At 60.1% G+C, this 22,890-nt stretch overlaps 8 protein-coding genes across 9 annotated transcripts; 3 read left to right on the top strand and 5 right to left on the bottom strand.

The window, feature by feature from the left end:
- Positions 1-159: 159 nt before the first annotated feature.
- Positions 160-613, bottom strand: SDRG_16324 (hypothetical protein; the record flags this gene model as incomplete). Its single annotated transcript, XM_008622528.1, has 3 exons — positions 383-613; positions 303-329; positions 160-250 (listed from the first exon to the last, which is right to left on the bottom strand). The coding sequence occupies exons 1-3, from the start codon at positions 577-579 to the stop codon at positions 160-162; spliced, it is 315 nt and encodes a 104-aa protein (XP_008620750.1). The 5' UTR covers positions 580-613.
- A 572-nt stretch (positions 614-1,185) lies between these two features.
- SDRG_16325 (hypothetical protein) lies at positions 1,186-2,167 on the top strand. Its single transcript, XM_008622529.1, has 3 exons — positions 1,186-1,609; positions 1,658-1,764; positions 1,818-2,167. The coding sequence occupies exons 1-3, from the start codon at positions 1,239-1,241 to the stop codon at positions 2,135-2,137; spliced, it is 798 nt and encodes a 265-aa protein (XP_008620751.1). The 5' UTR covers positions 1,186-1,238; the 3' UTR covers positions 2,138-2,167.
- Positions 2,168-2,193: 26 nt separating this feature from the next.
- Positions 2,194-3,022, bottom strand: SDRG_16326 (hypothetical protein; the record flags this gene model as incomplete). The annotated part of the gene is made up of 5 exons (XM_008622530.1): positions 2,194-2,417; positions 2,471-2,535; positions 2,585-2,778; positions 2,824-2,882; positions 2,923-3,022. 5 exons carry the CDS (start codon positions 3,020-3,022, stop codon positions 2,194-2,196), a joined length of 642 nt encoding a protein of 213 aa, XP_008620752.1.
- Positions 3,023-3,506: 484 nt separating this feature from the next.
- SDRG_16327 (hypothetical protein) lies at positions 3,507-5,055 on the bottom strand. The gene is made up of 2 exons (XM_008622531.1): positions 3,961-5,055; positions 3,507-3,915 (listed from the first exon to the last, which is right to left on the bottom strand). Exons 1-2 carry the CDS (start codon positions 4,959-4,961, stop codon positions 3,726-3,728), a joined length of 1,191 nt encoding a protein of 396 aa, XP_008620753.1. The 5' UTR covers positions 4,962-5,055; the 3' UTR covers positions 3,507-3,725.
- Positions 5,056-5,901: 846 nt separating this feature from the next.
- On the top strand, positions 5,902-6,826 carry SDRG_16328 (hypothetical protein). Its single transcript, XM_008622532.1, has one exon. It carries the CDS (start codon positions 5,951-5,953, stop codon positions 6,710-6,712), a length of 762 nt encoding a protein of 253 aa, XP_008620754.1. The 5' UTR covers positions 5,902-5,950; the 3' UTR covers positions 6,713-6,826.
- A 120-nt stretch (positions 6,827-6,946) lies between these two features.
- Positions 6,947-18,769, bottom strand: SDRG_16329. 2 transcript variants are annotated; one of them, XM_008622534.1, is made up of 16 exons: positions 18,086-18,769; positions 17,948-18,041; positions 17,723-17,900; positions 17,319-17,675; positions 17,062-17,271; positions 16,807-17,010; positions 14,554-16,758; positions 14,365-14,511; positions 11,251-14,317; positions 9,835-11,195; positions 9,030-9,791; positions 8,842-8,981; positions 8,404-8,798; positions 8,212-8,351; positions 8,054-8,173; positions 6,947-8,011 (listed from the first exon to the last, which is right to left on the bottom strand). In XM_008622534.1, the coding sequence occupies exons 1-16, from the start codon at positions 18,759-18,761 to the stop codon at positions 7,016-7,018; spliced, it is 11,052 nt and encodes a 3,683-aa protein (XP_008620756.1). In that variant the 5' UTR covers positions 18,762-18,769; the 3' UTR covers positions 6,947-7,015. The 2 variants fall into 2 exon arrangements, with proteins under 2 accessions (XP_008620756.1, XP_008620755.1); XM_008622533.1 differs by having other exon boundaries at positions 17,948-18,769.
- Positions 18,770-19,643: 874 nt separating this feature from the next.
- Positions 19,644-20,700, top strand: SDRG_16330 (hypothetical protein). The gene has a single exon (XM_008622535.1). It carries the CDS (start codon positions 19,685-19,687, stop codon positions 20,603-20,605), a length of 921 nt encoding a protein of 306 aa, XP_008620757.1. The 5' UTR covers positions 19,644-19,684; the 3' UTR covers positions 20,606-20,700.
- An 852-nt stretch (positions 20,701-21,552) lies between these two features.
- Positions 21,553-22,320, bottom strand: SDRG_16331 (hypothetical protein). The gene has a single exon (XM_008622536.1). It carries the CDS (start codon positions 22,294-22,296, stop codon positions 21,625-21,627), a length of 672 nt encoding a protein of 223 aa, XP_008620758.1. The 5' UTR covers positions 22,297-22,320; the 3' UTR covers positions 21,553-21,624.
- Between the last annotated feature and the right edge of the window lie 570 nt (positions 22,321-22,890).

Here is a 22,890-nt window from a genome sequence, read left to right on the forward strand (position 1 = left end):
TGTGCTTCTTCGTGCTGGAGGATAAAGTACTCGTCTTCGTGGGTCTGTTGCAGCTGGTCGAGCTCCTCTTGGAGCATGCCATCGAGGATCTGGTCGAGGAGTTGCATCGCCTGCTTGCACTTCTACACGCAGCGGTCGATGAGCCTTCGTGCGTCAATGTCAATGCGCTACGTCGTTCAATCGGGCCTTCTCGGCCGCGTACTTGGTCTGATGGTACTCGCGATGCTGCGGGATACGGTACTGGAAGAGCCTACGACAGACGGCGCATGACGCGATGCAAGTAGGCGCATGGCGCAACGTACAGGACCATGAGCCAGAGGTAGATGTACCTACATAGGGTCGAGAAGCATGAGAGCGTGTAGAGCGCAACGCGTCGGCGTACGCGTGGTCGTAGTCGCGCTGGATGGCGTAGAGCTGGCACTGGCGGTACATGACGTGGGCGCGCTGAAAGTACTTGGCGAGCGACACGTGGTTCTTGACGTCCTGCACGACGCAGAGCTTCTTGAGCTCCTCGCGCCGGAGGCGGACGCGGTCTTCGGCCTCGCGCCGGAGCGGCGACGGCTTGGTCGTGCTGGCCATGACCGACGCTCCAACAAGATTGTGTGTCTTACCCACCTTTTTCACGGGTCGTGAATACCACGTGCGACACATATATTTGCACGTGAAAATAACAAAGCGCCTCGCATTTTTCACCAGCTTGGACCGCCGTCGCGCTAGAATATTGCTAGTCGCTTGGGCGTTTGGTGTGCTATTCGTTGCAGCGACTGGTGTGCGCTCTCTAGCACGTGCAGCACTGCAGCCGCTTGGTGGTCAGCATCGGTCAACCTTGGTGCAAACGAGTTTCACACGTAAAACACACACAAGCTTGTCCAGAGTATCCGGACATTCATGTCCCAGCATACACTGTTTCCGTCGCCACTGACAATGAATAGTATGAGATGGGATACTACGGCAATCGAGACCAGCTCGATTGTATGATCGCCCGCTGCCGACGTGTCGACTACATGCTGTCGTAGTCTTGATTAGTGTCGACGATGTGCTTTGATCCCTGCTGCGCGGCTTTAGAGCTTGTCGGTTGCTCGCCAATATGTAAACACTATTTGAAAAATGTAATTTGCAATATATAGACACACTATTCAAGATTTCTTATCCGGATACAGAGCCAATCGGCACCGTTTCGAACACTCGACCTCGAAAGATCTGGCGGAAGCTTTGGCACATCTCGTTCTGCCAGCAGCATGCGCGTCGCCATCAGTCTGGCGCTCGCGCCCATTGCTGTCTCCGCCACCAGCCTCCTTGGCGGCCCGGCGGTCGTCGCCTTCGCGGCAGCCACGCACGCCACCGACCTCTCGCCGTGCACGGGCCAGCTCTTGGCCTCGACCCCGGCGAGCTGCGCGTGGCTAGCAGACGCCACTCGCTACGGCGTCGACCAACTCAACCACATGATCAACACGGCGTCACCAGTCATGCCAATGCTCATCGTGTCGGCTGTCGACAAGCCCGTGGCCGGCGCTTACGAGAGCCACCTCTTGGAGCTGCAAGTGCAAGTCGCCCCGTGCCTTACGCCGTCCAACCATGACGACAAGAAAGCGACGCCGCCCTCGAATGCGTACGATCGCAAACTCTATCCTATGTGGCTCATGCAGCATATGCGTAGCCATGTCTGCGACTTTGATTTTGATCAAGTGGCCAAGTACCAACTCCTGCTGTCCCAGGCCAACGCGACCCAGCGCTGGACGCTTGTCGACAGTCTCCAAGTGTTTGGTGCGACACCATGCTAACAATAAGAGTCCTTAAAGAAACGATTTTGGTTGTAGATTCTGGCGTCCAAGGCGGCAAGCCAGAATTGCGCCCGCTACCAGATTTCCTACCGGTCCAAGACGCGTCCGAGTCGCCAGCGGTGCCATTCGGTCAGCTCTTTCTGCATGTGCTCATCGTCGCGGCCTGTCTCTTGTCGATGGTTGCGGTCGTCGCGCACTCACTCAAGACGCGTCGGGAAGGCTACGCCGCCATCTCGCGCCAAGTCCAGACGAAGCAAGTGCGCCGCGTGGACCTCCGCCACTCGAACCCGGTGCCCCGCCACGAGGAAAACGTCCTGCGCTACTCGCACGAGCAAAACGAGCGCTTTGCCGTTTAAAATAAAAAACACTGCTTGATACTCTGTAGAGGGATCCTCGACGTCGACGATTGCAGCTAGCGACGTCGACCAAAGATCGTCGAGAAGAGTACAATGAGGATCGCGAGGATCATGAAGCCCATGACGCCGTACAGGATGAGCTTCTGGCGCTTGTCGCGCGCCGACATGCGGTTGAGGATGCGGCCACCTGCGCGCGCCATGTCGTTGACCGACTTGACCTTGTTGTGCGTCGACTCGATCTTTTCTCGGTTCCGGCTGAGCTCTTCCTGGATGCCAATGGCTACGTAGGAGGATGGTTCATGAGCGTATGCCGACTGATAATCCCGCGGATACCGGTTTCCTCGGTCTCGAGCACCGTTTGGTGCGCTGCTGAGATGCGGTCGCCAGTCTGTTTGAGCCTAGAAATGGCTGCGTGATGCGCTGCCACGTGGCAGGACGTGTACGTACTTTTGCGTGGCGCCTTGCATGCGTGCTCGGGCTTCAGCCGAGCCAAAGAGCCCGTTTTCTTCCTCCTTTTCGCGAATGCGCTTGAGATCGTCCGAGAGCGACTTGAGGCTCTTCTTGTACTGGTCGACCTTCTTGGAGAGCTCGCGCTTCGTCGCCGCGTCGAGGCTGCGCACTTCAAGGTCCATTTGCTGGATCTATGCAACTTGCATGAGCCTCGGAATGGTCGCGCGCGAGCGTACGAGCTGCGTGGCCTGCGTGATCAAGTCGCCCACGTGCGTGATCGCGGTCCGCTTCTTGTCTACGGTCGCATGAGCAAACGACCGCTAGCCATGGCGTACCGGGCGCATCTTCGTAGGAAGAGATCTCGCTGATCTTGACCGAGATGGACTGCGCAAGGCTCTTGTACTCCTCGTCGTAGCCGTCGAAGATCGTCGTCATGGTCCGGCCGCTGGCCTCGGTCGGGAGCGTCGAGCGAGAAATGGTGGCTAAATCCGGCGAATAAAATAAAATAAATTGTCGCCACGAACCAAAAAATTGCTCAACGTCTACGATCTTCCCAACGCCAAATTCAGCCAATCGTTGATCGACAGAGGGTGCTTTTTGGCCAATCAAAGACATCTATAGGTGTAAGCAACAGCGCCGCCGATATTATTTTACACAATTGTCAATGACATCTTGCTCGTTGTATAGACTTGTCGCCAACGCCATTGTATTTCGATTGGGAGCACCATCATTCAGAAAACTGAATCGTCATCGCTCACGCGGATGTGTGTCGTTCGCCTCCCAGATCGCATATCCCTACTCCAGCGCCGACCCGTCAGAAGCCAGGTCCAGACGCTGCAAAGCGTCCTAGAGCTAAGGTCAAATACTAATACTTCGGATCAAGCATTTTGCGCTCGTCGGTCTTTCCAGCGATCGATCGTATCTCAACACTTCTTGATTTACATAAGTGTGGGCGTACTCGTTCAATATGCAACCTGTTTGTCTACTGGTAGTAGGGATTATTGTGGTGCCCAGAGGTGGGCGACTCGCATCCCCGAGGTAGACTAATTTCTTGGTTCCGAATCCGTCGTGACCATGTATCACCGCTAGGAGCCACAAATACATTGCTAAACTATCGCATTGGGATGTCCAGAGATAGTCAATCCTCGATGCTCTCGAGGTGTGTCAAGGCGGCGTGGAGCATGGCGAGGCTATAGCCTTCTTCGCCAGCTTCTAGTCGCGGAGGCAAGAAGGCGTCCATGAGGGCAACGTACGACGCGAGATGGCCGTGCGTCGCGACAGCCTGCGCCACCACATACGCCAGCACCGAGGGCAAGTCGTCGGCCGAGCTACAAACCGATATTAGTGTACACAGTCGAGGACCCGTAGCGTACATGTTGAGCTGATCCAATGCCATGCTCGGGTCGGATGCAAAATAGTGTTTGATGCAGCGGTCAATGCTACTGCACGTCGCCGCGACGCAGCGAACCTTGGCACTTGGCGTTCGCGCATTCCCGAGCGCAGACAGCACCTCGATCGCGTCGTCGTACAAAGGGGCTTGGAACCGATCCGGCATGTCGTATGTGTCGATTGGCGCTGCTCTCAAGTGCGCGAGCTTGGCACTCCACGCACTGTCGTCCGTGCGGTAGACCTGTGCAAAGACGTTGTGGAGAGTTGGCTGCAAGTGCAGGAACATCGCGTCCTCGACACTCTCGGTCGCGACATCCAAAAGCGCCGCATCGTGCTGGAGCGGCGGGTACTTGAAGCTCAGCACTTGCAGCAATACGCTACCAAACTCGCGCACGTCAAGTGCGGCGTGCGCAGCGTCGTCGCGTGAACTCACAGTCCCGTACAAGGCGTGGAAGATCTCGGCAAACTCAAAGAGCACACTGCAGAGCGAGTGCTGGACGGGCTTGACCAAGAGACTCGCGGCGCGCTGACCTGGCAGCGTCTGGAAGAGCTGCTGAAAATGCTGGAGCACCTTGGTCGTCTTGGGGACGGCATCGGACCATCGGGCGCGGGGCGGTGTCGTCGGGCGTGGCGGCGTCGACGGTGCCGATATGAGCTCCAAGAACATCTCGTCCGCGTGCTGGGCGTACGGGTTCTTCTCGACGCGCGCCAGCGACGTAAAGAGACCTCCAAAGATGTTGCTGCTGCGGTCTCCGAGGCGGCCGCGGCGGCGCGTGTCGGCGGCGTCGCGCACGACGGCAATGACATCTTGCCGCATCTCGTGCGACTCGCGGTACTGGAGCACAAACTTGGTCTCTTCGCGCTGCCGCAGAGTCCGGAGCGTCACGTGCACAAGTGGCGCGCCGAGGTACGCGACCTCGTTCTGGTCCATGTCCATCAGCGCGGCCTCGAGCTCGTCCGCGCCGTCGTCGGGCCTGTCTGCCATGTCCAGTTTTTGGGCAAACGCACTTGACCGAGCCGACCGCACTTTGCCCACCACATGAAACCGTTGCGTGTCAACCTCTGCTTGACTAGCTCATGCATGATGGCAAAGTCCTTTGAGATGCGACGTCAACGTCGCCCTGCAGCCGTCACATACGCGGTGTACCGTCTCGGCTGAGCCCACTCCCATCACGCGAGCGCACGTGAAGCAGTGGTCCCAAGTCGGGTCTGGTGCCACGCTGATACGCTTCGAAAGCGAGCAGTCGCGGTCACGTGACGGACAATACAGGTCACACAGCTTGCTGTCACAGAGTAAGCGATCTCGGGTCGCAAGTACTCGCCATGCTGAGCTCAAGCTCATGCCGTTTCATGCAGACCGGTGGCTGCGGTGCAACTTCAAGCACGAGAAGCTTCGAGAGGCTTTGTCAACCGCCTTTTGTTCTTTGGCGCGTGGCACAACACAGCGGTGGTAGCTACATGGAGGAGCGTTAACGATATCTACGTTGCACCATCGACACCCATCCTGTCTCGGTCGAAAGAGGACCAAGAGCCTTCGTAGGCGCGTAGAATAGGCTCGATCAACAAAGGACAAATGATCTTACACATGCCACCGTGGAGCTCCTAGTCGAGTCCGTGTGGGTGGTGGCAGGTTGCTTTGCCATGAGAGTAGCTATGGCTTCTTCCGTTCATGTTCTGTAGCCCAACTTCAACTAGCAACCGTCCGACCGACGCCGATGAACCATCGCCATGAGCTTGGGGCGAGCCGAGCGCAGACGAGAGCGATCGACTTGAATAGGGTATCGTGCTGGTCTTCTCTGCTCCAGACGGCAGAAGCGGGGAGCGGCGCGGTGCCAAGCGCAGTTGCCTCGAGCGGTTTCCCAGGACTCGGCCATCTGATCCGGACGCATACGAAACCCAAGATGTTTGGCTCGTGCATATTTATAGCAAGATCCGCGGCAGTTGACCATCTACTGCCTGGCAACTGCAACGAAGATGACGATGGCCCGGGACCCGCGCCACGGCTGGTTTGGCCGGCTCCGCGACCTCGAGCACGAGACGCTCAAGCATGTTGCGCTCACGGCGCATGCGTCGCGCGTCCGGCTGCGCGGCGGGTCGGCCTACACCAACTACACGTACACGATCGTCGCGTCACCGACCGCGCGCTGGGCGATTGACCGCCGGTACTCGGAGTGCCACCGCTTCAAGGCGACGCTGCTCAGGGCCATGGAGCGCGTGCCACCCAACGTGGCTATCCACGTGGCGCCGCTGCTTGCGATCGACTTTCCGAAAAAGAGCCTCTTTGACGCCAAGCGCATCGTCGGCGAGCGCAAGCACAAGCTCAAGCTCTTCCTCTACGCGTGTCTCGAGGTGCGCACGTCCTTGTATTTACATACGGTCGTCTTCGAGTCGAACGCTAATTTGGCCGTGCAAAGTCGCTGCACCGAGCTGCTCGAGCTCCTCGACGCCTTTTTAGAGATACCGCCGCTCCAAAAGGACGAGCAACGCAAGAAGGCGACGGCGCTGCTGCTCTTGCTGCAGCAAGAACCGCGCGCGTCGTCGCTCTCGGCGTCGTGGCGTCCGTCCTTTCTTGACGACGGCGACTGCTCCATTTGCTTGAGCGAGCTCGACATGGACGGCGTCGGCCTCGCGGCCCCGGTCACGCTGCCGTGCGGCCATGTCTTCCACTGCGACTGCGTCCTACCGTGGCTTGCAAAAGATCACTCGTGCCCGCTCTGTCGCGGCAGCCTCCATTAAACGTCATAAGTAAGAGCACTGTAAGTAGTCATCCTAGCATACCGCATACCGCGCGGCAAAGGCTAGTCCAGAAGTGCATCACAAAGAGGACCAACGAGGTCAACGTTCGTCGTGACGGCTGGGGGTTGCCAAATCCGCCGCATCCCATTGGCGAATCATTTTTTAGATCCACCAATCCACGATGGCGCATCATTCGAATTTCGACAAGATCGTCTCCTGCTGTAACCAGCGAATCGACGTAGTGCGGCGATGACCAACGGCGACCATACACAGTGCATTGGTCTTCTTACGACGTCGGACGATCTACGCCCACGGACTCCAGCCGTGGAAGGTGCGGCCGAGGATATTGGGGTCGGTCGCGAGCTCGATGAGCGCCTGCGCCTGGTCGAGCGGCGACAAGAGCGCGTCGTCGTTCTCGCACGCCAAGAGCTTTTCAAACGCAGCCAGCACCGGCGCCACGTGCACGTTGAGCCGGACTTCGTTGGCGACGATTGCGCGGGGTGGCTTCCCCAGCAGCTTGTCGCGGGCCAGTCGCATCTTGGTCGCGGCGACATTGACCTCGAGCGACTCCTCCCGCGGTGCCGCCTTGCGCTCCTTCTTTTGCGTCTTGGTTTTCTTTGGCATCGCTTGCCACTCGAGAAGCGGCTCGTGCAAAAACACGTTCATGACGCTGTCGATATGCGACTGGTTGTCCCGCAGCGCTTCGAGCACGACCGCGAGGTCCATCTGCAAGAGGTGGCGGCCGTCGTACGGCGCGCTCACGCCCTCCATTTGACGCGTGAAGCGGAACGGCACGAGCTCGGGCACGGGCAGCAAGCTCGCACCGGCGCCAAAGCTAATGCCAAAGTCAATGCCAATCACGCTTCCAGTGGTCGTGTCGAGCAAAAAGTTGTCGAGATGCCGGTCACCGATCCCGAGGATGTACGAAGCTCCGTTGAAGGCCGCAAGCGTCGATTGAAACGTGCTGCGCAGCGTGAAGAATGCATCGGGCGACGATGCCATGCGAAGCAGTCGCCGGCGAAAGAGACTCGGCGGCAGAAGCGCTTGCGCGGCTTCAAAGGCCGGCACGACGTCGTCTTGGGACGCAGCCCCAATCTTTTGGCCGTACGAGAGCTTGCTCTTCTGCTGCTTGGTCCAAAACGCCTCGTACTTTTCGCCCGACGGAGAACTGAGGAGGTGGAAGCTGGCGGAGCGCTTCGCGGTTGACGCCAACTGCATCTCGTCTTCGAGGACCGACTTGAGCGTAGTCGTGTTGCTGAGCCACTCGACGAGCCCGATCCGCGTCGTCATGGGCACCACCTGGCGCAACTTAGAAATGCTGCATCGTCATGGCGGTGGTACCTTGTAGGTTCGAATCGCCAGGTCGTGTCGGCGCTGGCACGACGGGTGCGACTGCAAGATGGTGCTCATGACCTCAAACAGCTGCTCAATGCGCTGGTCCAGCCGCAAGTCTTCGCCTCCCTATTAGCGGTTAGCCAAAGCAAGCATCGTCGGGCGACCTTGACGAGAAACTGGTACGAGGCGCCGTTGCTCGCGTGGAACGTGATGCGCTTGGGCAGCTGCTTGGACGCGAGCACGAGCAGCTGCGGCGCGCAGCTCAAGATGGTGGCATGCGCCGTCGGCTCGGGCTTGGCCCAGCCTACACCATACTCCATCATACTTCATCGTCCAAGGGCAATGACACAGCCTACGCGACGTGTACTGGCCCGGGAGCTCAATGCGCGTCTTGGTCGGGTCCAGTCGGCTGAGCCACTCGGAAAAGTCGGCGACTTTGGCCTTCCACTGGCGGTCAATGCCGTACTTGCCGGGCACGACTTGAAAGACGCTCGTGATCCACGCCCGCGCTTGCGTCAGCGATGCTTTTGTGGGTTTGGCCAAGAAATTCTCGACGCTCTTGCGGTGCGTCTTGGCCCACGACCGGTTGTACGCGCCGATGTTCGAGTGCCCGAGGACGTCGCCGTTGCCGTCCAACACGTTGGCCGCTAGCGCTTTTGCAAGCGCCGCGACCTCCGCCGCTGGGCGCGTCTCGATCGCGTCCAGCAGCTGCCGAATCCCTTCCTTGAACCGAATCTCGGGGTGGTGCAACCTACACACCTCGCTACGACACAGACGATCGACGAAGTGCGTACCCGTTCAGCGCCGCAACAAACTGGTCCATGGCCGCATTTTGGAGCAGCGCGCGGAGCGTATCGAAGCGGGGACCCAACACCATCGACTCGGAGGTGAGGCAAAAGTCATAGTAGAGCGCACGCGGGTACTCGGTCGCCAACTACATACTAGCTAGTTAGTCGCGTTGAAGCCTGCGACCATGGAATACCTTTTCGAGGAGGCTGCGAATAAAGTCGTCAAATGGTGTCGCGTTGGGCTGCAAGAGGGCAATGATCTGCGCCGACCAGTGGAGACACGTCCACATCGGCACGTGCGCCATCCTCTCGGCGACGAGCGGCAGCAACTCGTCTCGGGCTTGGACGAGGTCGAGGACGCGGGGAAGGTACTTGGCACTCATCTCGTCAGCCATCGTCATACCGTGAAGCACACTCGTGACAAACGACCGACTGAGGCGTCCGTCCGTAGGGGCATGCTCGACCCACTTGTCCAGAAACGACAGGAACGGCCCGTGCATGGACGAGAGCGCGCCGGGCAGCTGGTCAGCGTCAAACCGCTCGAGAGCGTCCAGTGCACACTGTCGACCGAGGGCGGCATCGCCATGTTGCTGGTGAAAGCTCGACGCCGACGCGAGGGCGTGCACATGCAGACCTCGGACGTCCCGCTGCACATCCTGTGGCATGGTCGGCAGGAGCGCAGCGACTTCGTCGTTTTCAAACAGCCGCAGCATCGAGACGTAGTACTGCGCGACTTGACTGAGCCCTTTTGCGCGGGCATTCGGTGGCAGCACGAGCGAGCTCTGCAGCGTGCGCGTGGCGAGCTTGGAGACCTGCGCGACGTACACCTGGACCATGTAGACGCTCAGCTTGGGCAGCTGCGCACTCGTGCACGTTTGCCGGTAGTCGCTGAGGAGGCGCGACGCGAGCGCAAGCACGTTGCTCGAGACCGCTGCGTGCGCGTACATGAGCATGTCCTACACGCACATCGTGTTTCTCGTCCTCGCCTTGGCAGTTTACCTGCACACGGAGGGTCGCAATGGTATGATTCAAGTCGGGAAGGCCGCCCCACTCACCGCCCAAGGCGGTCAGCCGCTCGTACCCGAGCGTGCGGCTCCAGTAGTGGGCCGACCACACCGAGAGCGCGTCGTCTTGAAGCGGCGTCACGCTCACCCACTGCTGCATGCACGGAGCAACGTCTGTCGCCGCATGCACGCGCAGAAGCGACTCGAGATGCACGACAAGCGGCAGTCGCTGCAGCTGGCGCAGGCGATAGCACGCCGGCAAACTCGTCCACTGCGCGACGCACTCTGCGAAAAAGTGCTCGACGGTCGCGATTGCGTCCTGCGGCCGTGGGCCCTGGAGCTGCACAAAGCCAAAGAGCTCCGGACATGTTCGCGCAACGTCCGAGAGGCGGTCGGGCGTCATGTGCGTCAGTAGCGTCTCCACTTGGTCTGTCGCACCATATGCCATGACGAGATGACGCACTTGCTGTCCGCGGAAAGGCTCGGGCAGCGACCACACATCGTCAACGGCCAGTTCGGACGCCAGAGCGTCCCACTTGTTGAGTTGCGCGATGCAGCTGATGCGCTCCGTCGCCCAGCGTTGTCGCTCCTTCGGCGAGCACGACGCGACATTGGCTTGGAGTTTGGCTTCGGCCGCCCCGTAGAGCTTGATCGCACCGAGAACGTCGCCTTTTAGTTGGGCCTCGAGTGCCTTCGTGGCCTCAGGCAGCTGCGCGTTGAGCGCCGACGCAACGGCCATGCGCAGCGGCTCGTTCTCGACCACTTGGAGCACGTGCTGGAGCTCTGTCCACGCCGACGGCGTCGGCGACTGCAGCACAAGCTCTTCCAAGAGAAGCTGGCCTGTCACAACGTTGAGAGAGGCGACGCTGGCGGCCCCAACGATCGTGGGATCGATGCCGCCAGCCGTCACCAGTGTCAAGAGACACTCTTGGACGCTTGCGACGAGGACCGCCTTGTCGGGCGAGGCCGCCAAAAGGCGCGTCAAATGCGTCGCCAAGTCGGTGACGTACGGTCCCGGCACGTGCTCGAGAAACGCCGTCAAAAGAGCACACAAAAGCAGGGTCGCCGTCTTGGCGTGGAGCTGCGCGACCGCGAGCAGCGGTCCAAGGACGTCATTCCGCGCAATTTCAATGTCTGGCAGCTCGCCCGCGCGGTAGCTTCGGTACAGCGGGACGTGCGCCCCTTGGTGGGCTTCCGCGCGCTTCTGTGCCGAGGCAAACTGCTTGGTGCGGCTCGCGTGGAGCGTAAAGAAGAGCTTGTCCTTGACCGAGCTCGAGAGCGCCGAGTCGGACGAGGCGCGTGCTGCCGCCGAGAAGCGCTTCGTCACGGCCTTGCTGCTATGGGCCACCGCGTACGCTACGTGCCAACGCATAAGCGACCTCGTCTCGATACAACCCGAGTAGGAATGTACCAGTGGACGGCACGTACTGCTGCGACTGCGTCTGGGACCACGCTCGATCTTGCGTCGCCTTGACCATGCGTGCTTGCTGCTCCAAGACCGGCTGGCTTTGCAGCGTGAGCGCATCCTGCGAGAAGAGTGGCGTCAAGCTCCCTTGGGTGCGTGCGGCCCACGCCGTGTCAATGCTCATGGGCTCAAACACGCAGGACGCACTCAAGGGCGCGTCAAAGAGCTTGGTCGACCCGTTCTCGACATCATACAGCCACAGCGTCGGGACGTAGCGCACCCAGTTGTCGCCGCTCTGATAGGTGGCCGACGCCAGTGCGAGCAAGCGGTCGGGGCCAGAGGGCAGTTGCGCCGCCCAAAACCCGACGCACGCCGACCGAATGGATTCGTTGGCGTCCGTGAGCCCGCGCAGGAGGATCGACTGGACGCTCTGGACGTGGCTGTAGCCCGACGACATGAGAAACTCCAACCATTGGCGCCGCGTCAAATCGTCGTCAAAGTGCATGAGCAGCACACTTGCATCGGCGCTGTGCACGACCACCGACCGACTCTCGTCCGGCAAGTCGGGCCAGAGACCGATGAGAAAGGCCAGCGCGCGCTGCGTCACGAGCGGCGACCGGTGCCGCAGCACCTTGGGCAGCGACGGCCGAAGCAGCAAAAACACATCCGTGGCTTGGAGTTTCGAGCTCTGTAGCGCATGCAGAAGAATGTCGAGCGTGTCGCAGGCCAGTGCGTCGATCGACCAGACGCGGGGCAACATCGACTGGAGCCGGTGCATCCACGCTTGGTCCAGCACGAGCGACGGCACGTGCGCCGAGAGCTGCTTGAGGACCGTGAGACACCGGTTCGGCTTGTCGTCGTTCTGAAAAAACTGCACCAGCAGGTGCTGGAGCTTCTCTTCCATGTCGATCGACGGCAGTGCGTGGAGCAGGCGACCGGCCACGTCGGCGGCGAGCGCCGGTGTCGCCTTGTGGGCCCCCGAAATACGCGTCAGAAGCGCGGCTTCGAGCGACAGCTGGCCACTTCGCACTACCGCCTGGTAGTGCACGTTGGGCGCCGCCTCTAAAAACCCAATCGACACGAGCATTGCGGTCAGGTGCAGGCCCGTCGTGTGCTTGGCCGCCATCGCCTTGGTCTCGCCAACACCTTCGTCCGTCAAGTACGCCAGAATCGAATGGATATCGATCGTGTAGCAGGTCCACGTCCGCAGCGCGGTCTCGACCAAGTACAAGTTGTCGCGCAGAATCCACGCAGAGGCATGCACGCTCACACGCACCAAGTGGTTCACGAACGGCGACATGTCGGAGGCATGCGCCCGCGCCGCACTCGTCCAGAGCCCCAGTGCCATGTCGTCGGCCACGGGGGTGAGCAGCAGATGGCACACGTCGCGCAAGAGGTAGTGAAACTGATCGGTCTGCGGGAGTGCGATCACCGCGTTGGTCATCGGACTGAGCCACGACGCAGCGTACGGCGCAAAGAGGCGCGGGCGATTGAGCACGAGCTTGAGCACAAACGTCCGAACGGGCAGCGCATCGGAAAATTGAAGCTGCGTGCGGAGCTTCTCCATCCAGGGGGGCGCCACGGACGACGACCACGTGCCTTGAAACAGCGTCTCGATCGTCACGAGCGTCTGCACGAGCGGCTTCATGCACGGATGTGCGTTGACCACATCGAGTTCGAGGTCCAGATCGGCATCCATCGGTACGTCCGTTGTCACATGTGGCACCTCGGGGGTCTGACTCAAGCTGCTGCCTTCCAGAAACTGGCTCGAGAGCGTCACGCCCCCGAGTTGCAGCGTCGTCGGCTTGGGCGTCTGTCTCTTGGTCGTCCAGCTTGTCTCGGTCATGAGCTCAAACGACGCACCGGCGAGGATCGTACTCCACATCGTGTCGGGGAAGAGCAGCTGCGTGTAGAACTTCTCCTGTGTTTGTGTCTTGCGCACCGTCATGAGAAGACAGCGGTACGCCGCGATCGCGACCTCGGGCAGCCCAATCTTGGTCGACGCCGTCTTGCACAGCCGCATCGTGAGCTCGTTGCCCTTGCCACTCGTGCTTGGTGGTAAAAACGCTGCGTTCACACTCGACCGAATGCGCTCGGGGGGCACCACGTCGTACAAACACTCGAGAAGGCCAAGCGCCAGACGCTGAAGCAACGTCTCGGGGCGGTCGAGCGACCGCATGAGGGTCGCGACGACGCTCGCTCCTTGAAATGTGCGCGCAAAGAACGCCTCCGGGGCTGGTAGCCGACGCAGGAGCGGCCGCGCCACGCTCAAAAACACTTGCCAGCGCACACTCTCGTCGACGGTCACGTCAAAGAGCATCTGTAACGTGTCCATGCTAACCGCGCTGACATCGTCAAGCGGGATTGAGGCGACAAAATCGGCCAAGGCGTCGTGCAGATCCGCATACAGCGCGTGCGACTTGCCTTCCTTCAAACTCGGATACAGCGGCGAGAGCAGCGCCAAGCGGTGGCTCTGACGGAACGCCGACAAGACGGCAGCAAAGAGGGCCGAGTACGTGTCGTACGCCAGCGTGCCTTTGGTCACGTCGCTCGAAACGAGCGGGAGGTCGTGGACCACGAGGTGGTGCAGCGCGTCGGCCATCGTGGTCGCTGTCGCGCTATCGTGGCGCGCGAGGGCCGGGACGAGGTGCAGCACCGCTAGTTTGAACGGGGCGGGTGTCGCATGCGATGTCAGCGAAGCGTGCACGCGGGCAGCCAGGTCCACGTTTGCGTCTTGGACCTTGCCGTTCAGACGTGCGAGAAGCGTCGCAAGAACGCCGAGCAGTGTCGCATCGGACGCTGCAAAGCACGCTGCAGCCAACGGCCCGACAGTCGGCGCCAACGCAGCACATTCCGCTTTCGTCGGCGGGCGGGCCGCCAATAACATCTCGAGCAGCGGTACGAACAGCAGATAACGCTGCACATGCACCAGGGTGCGCTGCGTGAGCGATAGCCAGAGCGGCGCGTGGCCAACGACAAGGTGCTGCAAGCGCGGAAGCGACAGCGCCGAGACAGGCTGCGTGGTCTCGCACAAGAGGTGCCCCGGAAGATCCCACCCAAAAACGACAGCCGTCTACAACCGATGATGATAGCTCCAGCGCACACGTCACGCCGACATACCTCGAGGACGTGCAAAGCGACGTGGTCCGTGATGGGCGACCGCTCCTGTTGGCTCTGAAGAAAGTACGTGAGCGCGGTGTCACCGAGCTCGGTCGCGATGGCAGACGCTTCGTCATCAAGCCCGCTCCAGTACCGCAGCGCGTGCAGCTAGAGACCAATGATTGGTATAGGCAGAGAAAGGTATACTACCTGCTGGTATAGCGCGCAGACGCCGTTGGCCAGCGACGGGGCCATGGACACGACGCGACTTCGGGCATACGTCTCGTTTTGATGGAGGAGCCGATTCAGCACCGACCGGAAGGCGATCGACGACGCCAGGTCGCGCAAGAACGCGGCGCAAAGCGCCGTCCACACGGTCTCGGCGTCACGGGAGAGCGGCTCCATTTGGACGGCCGCAGGGTCAAGGCGCGACAGGACGAGCATTTGCATGACGCGCGCACTCAAGTTGGTGCAATCCCACTGCGCCGCGAGCGTTGGTACGACGGCCTTGTGCTCGAGAATCACCAAGAGAAGGCGACAGAGGCCACGCCACGCGCGGGACCGCGCGGCCGGCGACCCCGTGACGCCAGAATCGTCGACGAACCGCTTGACGGCCGCCCAGAGACGCGTTGGCTGCTCGACACTGGATTCGCCTTCCGCGTGTCGCTTCTTGGTTGGAGCTGCCCACGCAGCATCTGGCAAGAGGCTTTGGTTGTTGAGCGTCGGTGCCGCCAGCCACGCAACGGCCTCGGTCGACGCCGCCAGCGTGTCGCACCAACCATCGGAATCCGACGCAGCAATGAGCTCGGTCGGTGCAACAACCGCATCAACGACGCTGTGCATAGCGTGCGTCTCCAGGTACTGCTGCAGCCACGCGCGGCAGCTGCCGCCACGGCCATCGGCGCGCGCGAGCACCATAAAGAGGCGCTGGCAGCAGTTCCGGAAAGCCGCTTGCGGACTTGCACTCTGTGTAAAGAGCCACGTCACAAACTGCGACAAACTCGCGCACTCGGCGTCGCCGTGACGCGGCGCCGTCAGCATCGTGCTGCAGCGCACGACAATCTTTTCCAAGTGGTCGATCGCACGCAAGAGACGCGTCGTCGTCACGTGCATACCGTCGAGGCCGTTGTCTTGGCGCTTGAGCGCGAGCAGCAAGTGCTTGGTCCACGGCAAGGCAAACGTCTGCACAAGCAATTCATCTTCGCGAAAGTCACGGTACAAATGCTCGACTGCGAGCGCGGCGCCAAGTCGGTGGGTCACGCCGGGGTGGTCGCAGAGCGCAAAAAGCTGGTCGAAAAGCGCGCTCGCCGAGACGAGCGACGTCGCCGGTTGCTTGGCTGCGTACTTGAGGAAGCTTGCAATCGCGTGGGCGGCCACGTCACGGCTGCCGCCATCGACATCGGTGAGCGCCCGGAAGAGCGCGTCCAAAAATGACTGCACTTCAAACGGGTAGAGCTCAGCGACGCCGCTGAACCAGCGCACGAGCTGAAAGAGGAGCGTGTGGAAGAGCGCCCGGATGACGCTGTCGGCGTCCGTGGCGAGCAAAACGACCACGGGCAAGAGCAGCTGCCAATGACAGAAAAAGATCGTCTTCTCGCTGCTCTGGCTCTTGGCGTGCGGCAAGGTCGCCGTCTTACCGCAAAGGAGAAGCGCAATGGCGTGGAGGGCTTCGGCGGCCGCGGCTTTGGTCGGACGGTCCATCGCGTGCAAAGCGAGATCGATGAGCGGCGAAAGTAGCTTGGAGAGCGAGACGCGCAGCTGCCGTGCCGACACGCCAAGCGTGAGCTCCAAGGGCGACAGCAGCGGGGTTGCCGCGGATGATGTTGTCGGCAGCACAAAGCGCGCATGGCCACCGAGCGAGCCAAGCCAGCGGAGGAGCCGGCGCTGCAGCGGCAGCCCATTGGCTTCCAAGTACGGCCCGAGAAGCGGCAGCAGCACCGGGTACGCGTCCTCAAGGCGCCGCGACGCCTGCCACGTTTCGAGCACCTCCATGGCTATCGCAGACGCTGGTGCGTGCTGCAGCCCGAGCACGAGCGCTTTCTGCAGCGCGAGTACGATCTGCGCTGTGTCGGCCCACGCGATCGGTGTCGCGAGTACGCAGAGGCACGCTGAGAGGAGGAGCTCGTCCTGGTAGTGCTCGAGCGCGACCACAAGGTCCGCAATGAAGCGACTGTAGACGTCACGGACCCCCACAAGGGACTCGGTATTCGAGCCAAGGGCCGTGATTGCAAGGCCGCAGAGGCGCCCGAGCCGGTAGACGGCCGACACGAGCGGCGACACCCCGGCCACCTCGACGATCCACTGCAAATAGAGTGGCACCCAGGACGCAAACGCGACCGCACGCGGCCCCGCAAGCCATCTCTCGGCAAACTCGGTCAAGTTGAGTAAGATCGTGTGGTCGCGCGGCACGATCGGCTACATGCACCCAACCCTTCAGCTCTTTTTGCAACTAAGAAGACAAACCTGGTACGAGGTCTCGCTGTTGGGGTCGTCCTCGGTTGCCGACGTCTCATAGCGCACGTCCAAGTGCTGCAGAAGCGACAAGAGCTCCAGCATCGCCGCGTCCAAGACGTGGTTGTTCTTTTTGGCGACGTTCTTCCAGAGGTTTTCGTACACAAACAGCAGCCGCGTGTCCGGCGCGCCTGTCTCCGGGTGGTACAACAGCGTCTACATACACATAGACAATGTGTCTGCAATGCGACCATGCAAATAGTGTACGGTCTCGGTGACGACGACTTGATTCGAGACCACGAGGAGCATGCCGTGGCGGACCACCGCCGAGACACTTTGAGGAAACCCGGCAAAGAGCGAGAGCAGCGCGAGTTCGGCGCGGAATTTGGTATACACGGCCGCGTGCGGGTAGAGGTCCAGCACGCGACAGCCCAAGTCGGTCGCAAACGACGCGACCGTGACGTCCGGCGTACCGGTCTACGGAATGTATGACACGACTGTACATCGGGCAACCTCGACACCACCTCGGTCGCAAACCGGCCAAAGCAGAGCGTGTATTGGCACAAGAGCAGCCACTTGGAGCCGACCGAGTCCCGCAGTGCAAGGACGTCTTCGCCGTACTTGAGGAGCCGATTGTGAATCTTGCGCTGGGCACTTTCGTCGACAAAGAGATGCAGAATCGGCGCAAAGGCTGTGAGCCCGGTCAGCGCCAAGCACGGTGCGTCCAAGCTCGTTGCGTCGTTCAAGCCCGAGAGAAAATCCTTGAGAAAGCGCTGAAAGTGCCGCTTTCGCAGCGGCTCGGGCGTCGTCGTCGTGTCGCCAAGGGCCCGAGCGACCGTCTCCAGCACGTTGGGCAGAGCGTCGTAGCCGGGCTTGCGGATCTGACGTGCTTGGTCACTTCTCTCGTTGAAACAAGAAGACAGCATACCGTCTTGTTGCTATGGGCGCAGCAATACCGCAGCGCAGTGTAGAGCTCGAACGGATCGGCGGCCAAATTGGCCTCAAAGCTCGAGGCGTGGAACCGGAGCAGCGTGAGGCACGACTTGACAAACGTCAGGCGTGTGAGGGACCCCGCCATCGTCGTCGCCAGCGTCCGCTGAATGTACCTACATGCCAAGATATACCGATGCGAACACGCCAGTGGAAGGCCAACGTGAAGAGCTGGTCGCGCTGGTGCACAGTCATGACGGGATCGATGCGCAAAATCTGGTTCAGGCACACAAAGCTACCGCTGAGAAGCGTCATTTCTAGCACGGATTGAATCAACCAGACCAAGAGACTGGCAAACTACCGGGAGACGAGCTCGTAAATTGCTTCTCGAGCGCGGCTTCGATCCAGTGACGCAACGTCGGCACGTACGTCTGCATGTCGCTGGCAAACTGCGCCAAGAGCGCACCAAGAAGCTCGAGAAAGGCGCCTTTGGCCGACTGCGTGCACTTGGTCGCGCTGAGCTCGGCCAAGAGGAGCGACGTCAACGCGTGAAGCTGGCACTCGGCAGGGCGAACGCTGCCCGGGTAGTGCTTGATGATGTACTTGGCGAGGTCCGATGCAGCACAGCGTGTCTTGGAGGGCAGCGTGCAAGTCAAGAGGACCCGGCACGTCGTCACGAGGGGCGCCAAGTACGGCCCGATCGCTGCGCGAACGTCCAGATGAAACTTCTTGAGAAACGTGGCGAGGTAGTCGAGAACGTAGTAGAACGCCTGCGTCGACTGCTTCGTGTCGTTTAAGAGTGCGAGAAGGCTCGTGTCGTCGTCGGCGTCGTCCGAGGTCGACGCCTGCTGGAAGAGCGCGCTGCAGCAGAGCTCGGCCGCCGACCGCGACGCCGCCACGCACGCCGACGTCCGCCGGAAGAGCACCGAAACGCTACCTTCGATCGCATCCTTGTCCATGTGCTCGGCGCCAGCGACGTCGCGTAGCTGCGCGAGCGCCCGTGTCACGTCCTTTAGGAGCGCAGCCTCGGAGCTCATGATCCACAACTGCCAACACCGAGCTTTGGCAATCCGGATACAAATCCGGATAATCCACCCCACGCTTCGATGCGCGTGGTGGGTTGCATTTTCAAATGCACGTTGGATGCTCGCAGTAGGTCACAGATGATCCTTCTCTAGGTCGACCACTTGGGCTCGAGTCGCGCAACTGCAGTCGCCGGGGTCCGTTGCCATTGTTGCCGCACTCGAAATCTGGCGCTACAAACTGCCACGTCACATCATCCGGCGGGTTATCCGGATGTGTCGAACGAGGTCTTAGGACCTCGCCCAGTTCGCGCCGCGTTGAGAGCAAGGGCGGATGCTGAGCACCGATCGGTAGCCACCAAGGTTAGATAGCTGCGATAAGAGTTATACAGTGAGACTTGAATACTTTGAAAAGCTCTCTTCATATTGGAACAAGCTCTGTGGAAATGATGCGGAGGAGATCCATATTGGTGCGCTCAACGCTGTCAGCGCACATCGGAAGGTTGGCGAACTGCATGTTTCTCGCTGCCTTGTACGTGGCTGAGCCGCGCTTTGCCTGCGGCAACAGGCATTTTGCTGCGTCGGTTCTTTCGTCAGGTCCAAAGATATCGGGTTCAGACAACTGGACTATGGATAAAAAAACGCTGTTGAAAGTGGAATCTGCGCTGCCAAGGGCCGTACAAGCGCATAAGGCGTTGCTTGCTACGGTTCCGTACGCACCGATGTACGAGGTACGTGCATGCGGTCACCTCGGAGAGCAAGGTCCCACAAGAGGAAATGCACGGCGCCGGGGACCACGGAACTGTTGGGTGAAAATAGACGAAAGATCGTCAAAAGACCGTATATTTCCGCATTACGCAGCCAATCATAATGGATCTTTTGCGCAAGTCCCGTATTTTCGGCCATCGCGACCGTGCCAATATTGCGACCGACGTGACATGGAAATCATCTTCCTCGGGACGGGCGGGTCGTCAAGCATCCCGTGGATGCAATGCCTCCTCAGCGGAACGAACTGCGCCGTGTGCCATCATGCCCACGCGGTGCCAAGCTCCAAGAACCGGCGCAACAACCCGAGCCTCCTCGTGCGCTATGGCGGGCGCAACGTGCTCATCGACTGCGGCAAGACGTTCCGCGACAGCGTTCTCAAGGTGTTTCTGGCGAAAAACATCAAGTCTCTTGACGCGATCGTTCTCACGCATGGCCATGCCGACGCGTGCTTGGGCCTGGACGACGTCCGCGAGCTGCAAGTGTTCACCCGCTGCGCCGAGGGAGGCGATGACAAGAAGATGGCGAATGAGCCCATGTACGTACACTGCCATCCGCGCACCAAGGCGGAAGTCGGGCCCAAGTTTGACTACCTCATGCTACCGCCGTTAAAAGCCGACGCGAGCTCGTACCGCTGGACCGCCAAACTCGACTGGAAGGTCTTCGAGGACTTTGGCTCGTTCGATGCCGCCGGCGTCGCGTTCACGGCGCTGCCGGTTATGCACGGAAAAGGGTACCTTTGCAGCGGATTTGAGTTTGGCGCAGAGGTGGGCGCGCGCTTCGTGTACCTCTCGGACCTCCACGAACTCCCGAGCACGACGCGGGCGCACCTTGTCGCCAACCCAGCGCCCATCGACGTGCTCGTCATTGACGCCATCTACTTGCAAGCTGTGCATGGCGCGCACCTCAATCTGCCGCAGGCGATCGAGATCATCAAGCTGCTCCGGCCCAAGAAGACGTACCTTGTGGGCATGAGCCACGAGTTTGACTACGATGTGCACAATCGCTCGATCCGCGCGGATGTGCTGCGCGAAGCCAACCTCGATGTCGAGATGGCGTATGACGGCCTCGAAGTCGCGCTTGGCCCCGCGTAGTAGCGACTGTCGTACTGGTAGAAGAGCATTGAGCAACGACTGCGGCAGGGTAGTCTTCTTGATATTTTTCAATATACTTGTATACTTCATGCAGCTACAGTCTCTATAAGATAGTTATGCATGCTTGGCTCGCAGCCGATCGAGAAGCTCGAAGTCGCCGTCGGTGTTGACGTACTGGCGAGCGAGAAGTAGAAGGCCGCTTGTACGCTGAGAAGAATCGGCGTATGTGGCACCGATTGGACGCATCAAGTCTTGGCCGCGTACTTCAATGATTTGATCACGGGTTCGACGCAGCTATATGACCTACGTTGGGCTATTACAACTGTACCTGCCACATTCCACGCGGTTGTTGGTTGGAAGCGATTCTGTCAAACAGAATCGGGGTTGCCGCCATTCCGCGCCAGCATCATATTCGGATACCGAAGATGTTTCATGGACGAGATGAGCTTCCATAAAGACGTTGGTCGCTGCTGCCGTGTGCGATCGGCATTGTTGGGCGCGCCCGCGTCGTCGTTTGTGCACTGGAGTCACGCGCCACGCTATACTAGTATCGTCTATCGGTCGCTGGACGAAGCGGGCGCGCAAACGCATGGATAGTTGGCTCATCCACGCTTGCTAGTTCTGACGATTGCTGCTGATGGCAATGATTCCATGGCTTGAGGTCTCGAAACGGCAAAAATGAGGCTCATGCACCCTGCCACGTCATCCGGATACGAGACAACCAATCACACGCGAGCTAGCCAGAAAAGATCGTCTTGCTTGGTTGTGCGCTAGTTGGCCTGAGGGGCAAGGCTCGCACTGTGTATCATCATACTCAACATGTTTGCGACGCATATTGTGACTAGTCGTATCGACGCAATAGGATATTGTTCAGTGTATCTAGTATGGTGCGCATTCTAGTACACTGTAGGCACGGTCGCGACCAACGAGAGACATTCAAAGGATGATGGAAGCAACACTCGGCACCCGCCTTCGTTACGACAAGTACCAATGTGCATTTAATTAAATAGCGGCGCGCCCTACGCAACGGTTCCGTGCGTGGCACGCGTGCGGCAGAGCGGGCAGGAGCAGTCGGTCTCGAACCACTTGACCAGGCACGCATCGTGAAAGGCATGGCCACAGGGCATCACGAGCGCCAATTGCGGCGTCTTCGTCTCGTCGTCGCCACTCGATTGTTCCAAGCAAATGGAGCAGTCGAGCGCGTCAGTGCCCGTCGGGGCTGGGCCGTCCACCGGTGGTGCGTGCAGAAAGTCCGTCAGCAGCGCACCAGTCTTTTGCACGAGCTGGCGCACCTTGTCGTCGTCGTCGTGGGATTTCCAATGCAGGCAGAGGGCGCGAAGAGCGACTAAATGACCCGCAAAGTGCTGCAGACCGCGCTTGCGCTGGTTGATGACAACCAAACAGTCGGTTGTCAGCATGAGGTGCTTGCGAGGAAACGGTGTGTCGAGTGCGTGGGCAATGGCGGCGGCAAGGACTGGTACTTTGGCCTTGACGGCGCGCTGGGCGACCGCGAGTTCGCTTCGCAGCGCTCGAAACTGCGAGTAGCGCTTCTGCAGCATCCACCACGCGCGCGTCTCGGGGCACGCCACGACGAGCACGTAGATCGTAAAAGCTTCGCTGCCGACCGAGAGCTTGTCGCTGGTCGGTGCCATGACGTTGAGGGCGCGGACGTGCACGCGGGTCGTCGCCATGGTGCGAATTGTGGAGTGCAGCCACACCCAAAGTGCAAAGTGCAAACTCGGCACGTTCGTAATGCACATCCAGATACAGTGGACCCATTGCAGTAATTGCCACGCGACAGAGTCGCAAGATCCAGCCCAACTGGCGTTGTGCGTGGCGTTATGTATGCAGAAGGCATCTGATACATCCCGTGACGAGGAGCTTACGTGCCAGTGCATTTGTGCTAGGATCAACAGCGCAGAGAGCACCAAGTCCGACACGATTACTCGTACAGTAGCCATCGAGTCGGCGTAAAGACGTTAGAGTCTTCGGTGCTCACTTGGGTGTCCAGTTCCCCGCAGCTTAAGCCGAAGCGTTACATTATGGATGGTCGCAAAACGGACGGCCACGAGCAGGTGACCCGAGGCACGACGCATGGCCCAATTGACCACGTCGACATCGGATGCTGGAAGTTTATGCTGCATACGAAGATACAAGCCGCGGCGACTGCAAGTTTAGATATGGGTTTGTTCACGTAGGCGTGAGCTATCTCTGCGTTGTATCGCGCGGTGTACTCATACGCACATTACATGTAATGGTCGAGTCCTGTGATCTGTGATGCGAGT

Source organism: Saprolegnia diclina (assembly GCF_000281045.1).
Source record: "Saprolegnia diclina VS20 unplaced genomic scaffold supercont1.123, whole genome shotgun sequence".
Taxonomy (NCBI): domain Eukaryota; phylum Oomycota; class Saprolegniomycetes; order Saprolegniales; family Saprolegniaceae; genus Saprolegnia; species Saprolegnia diclina.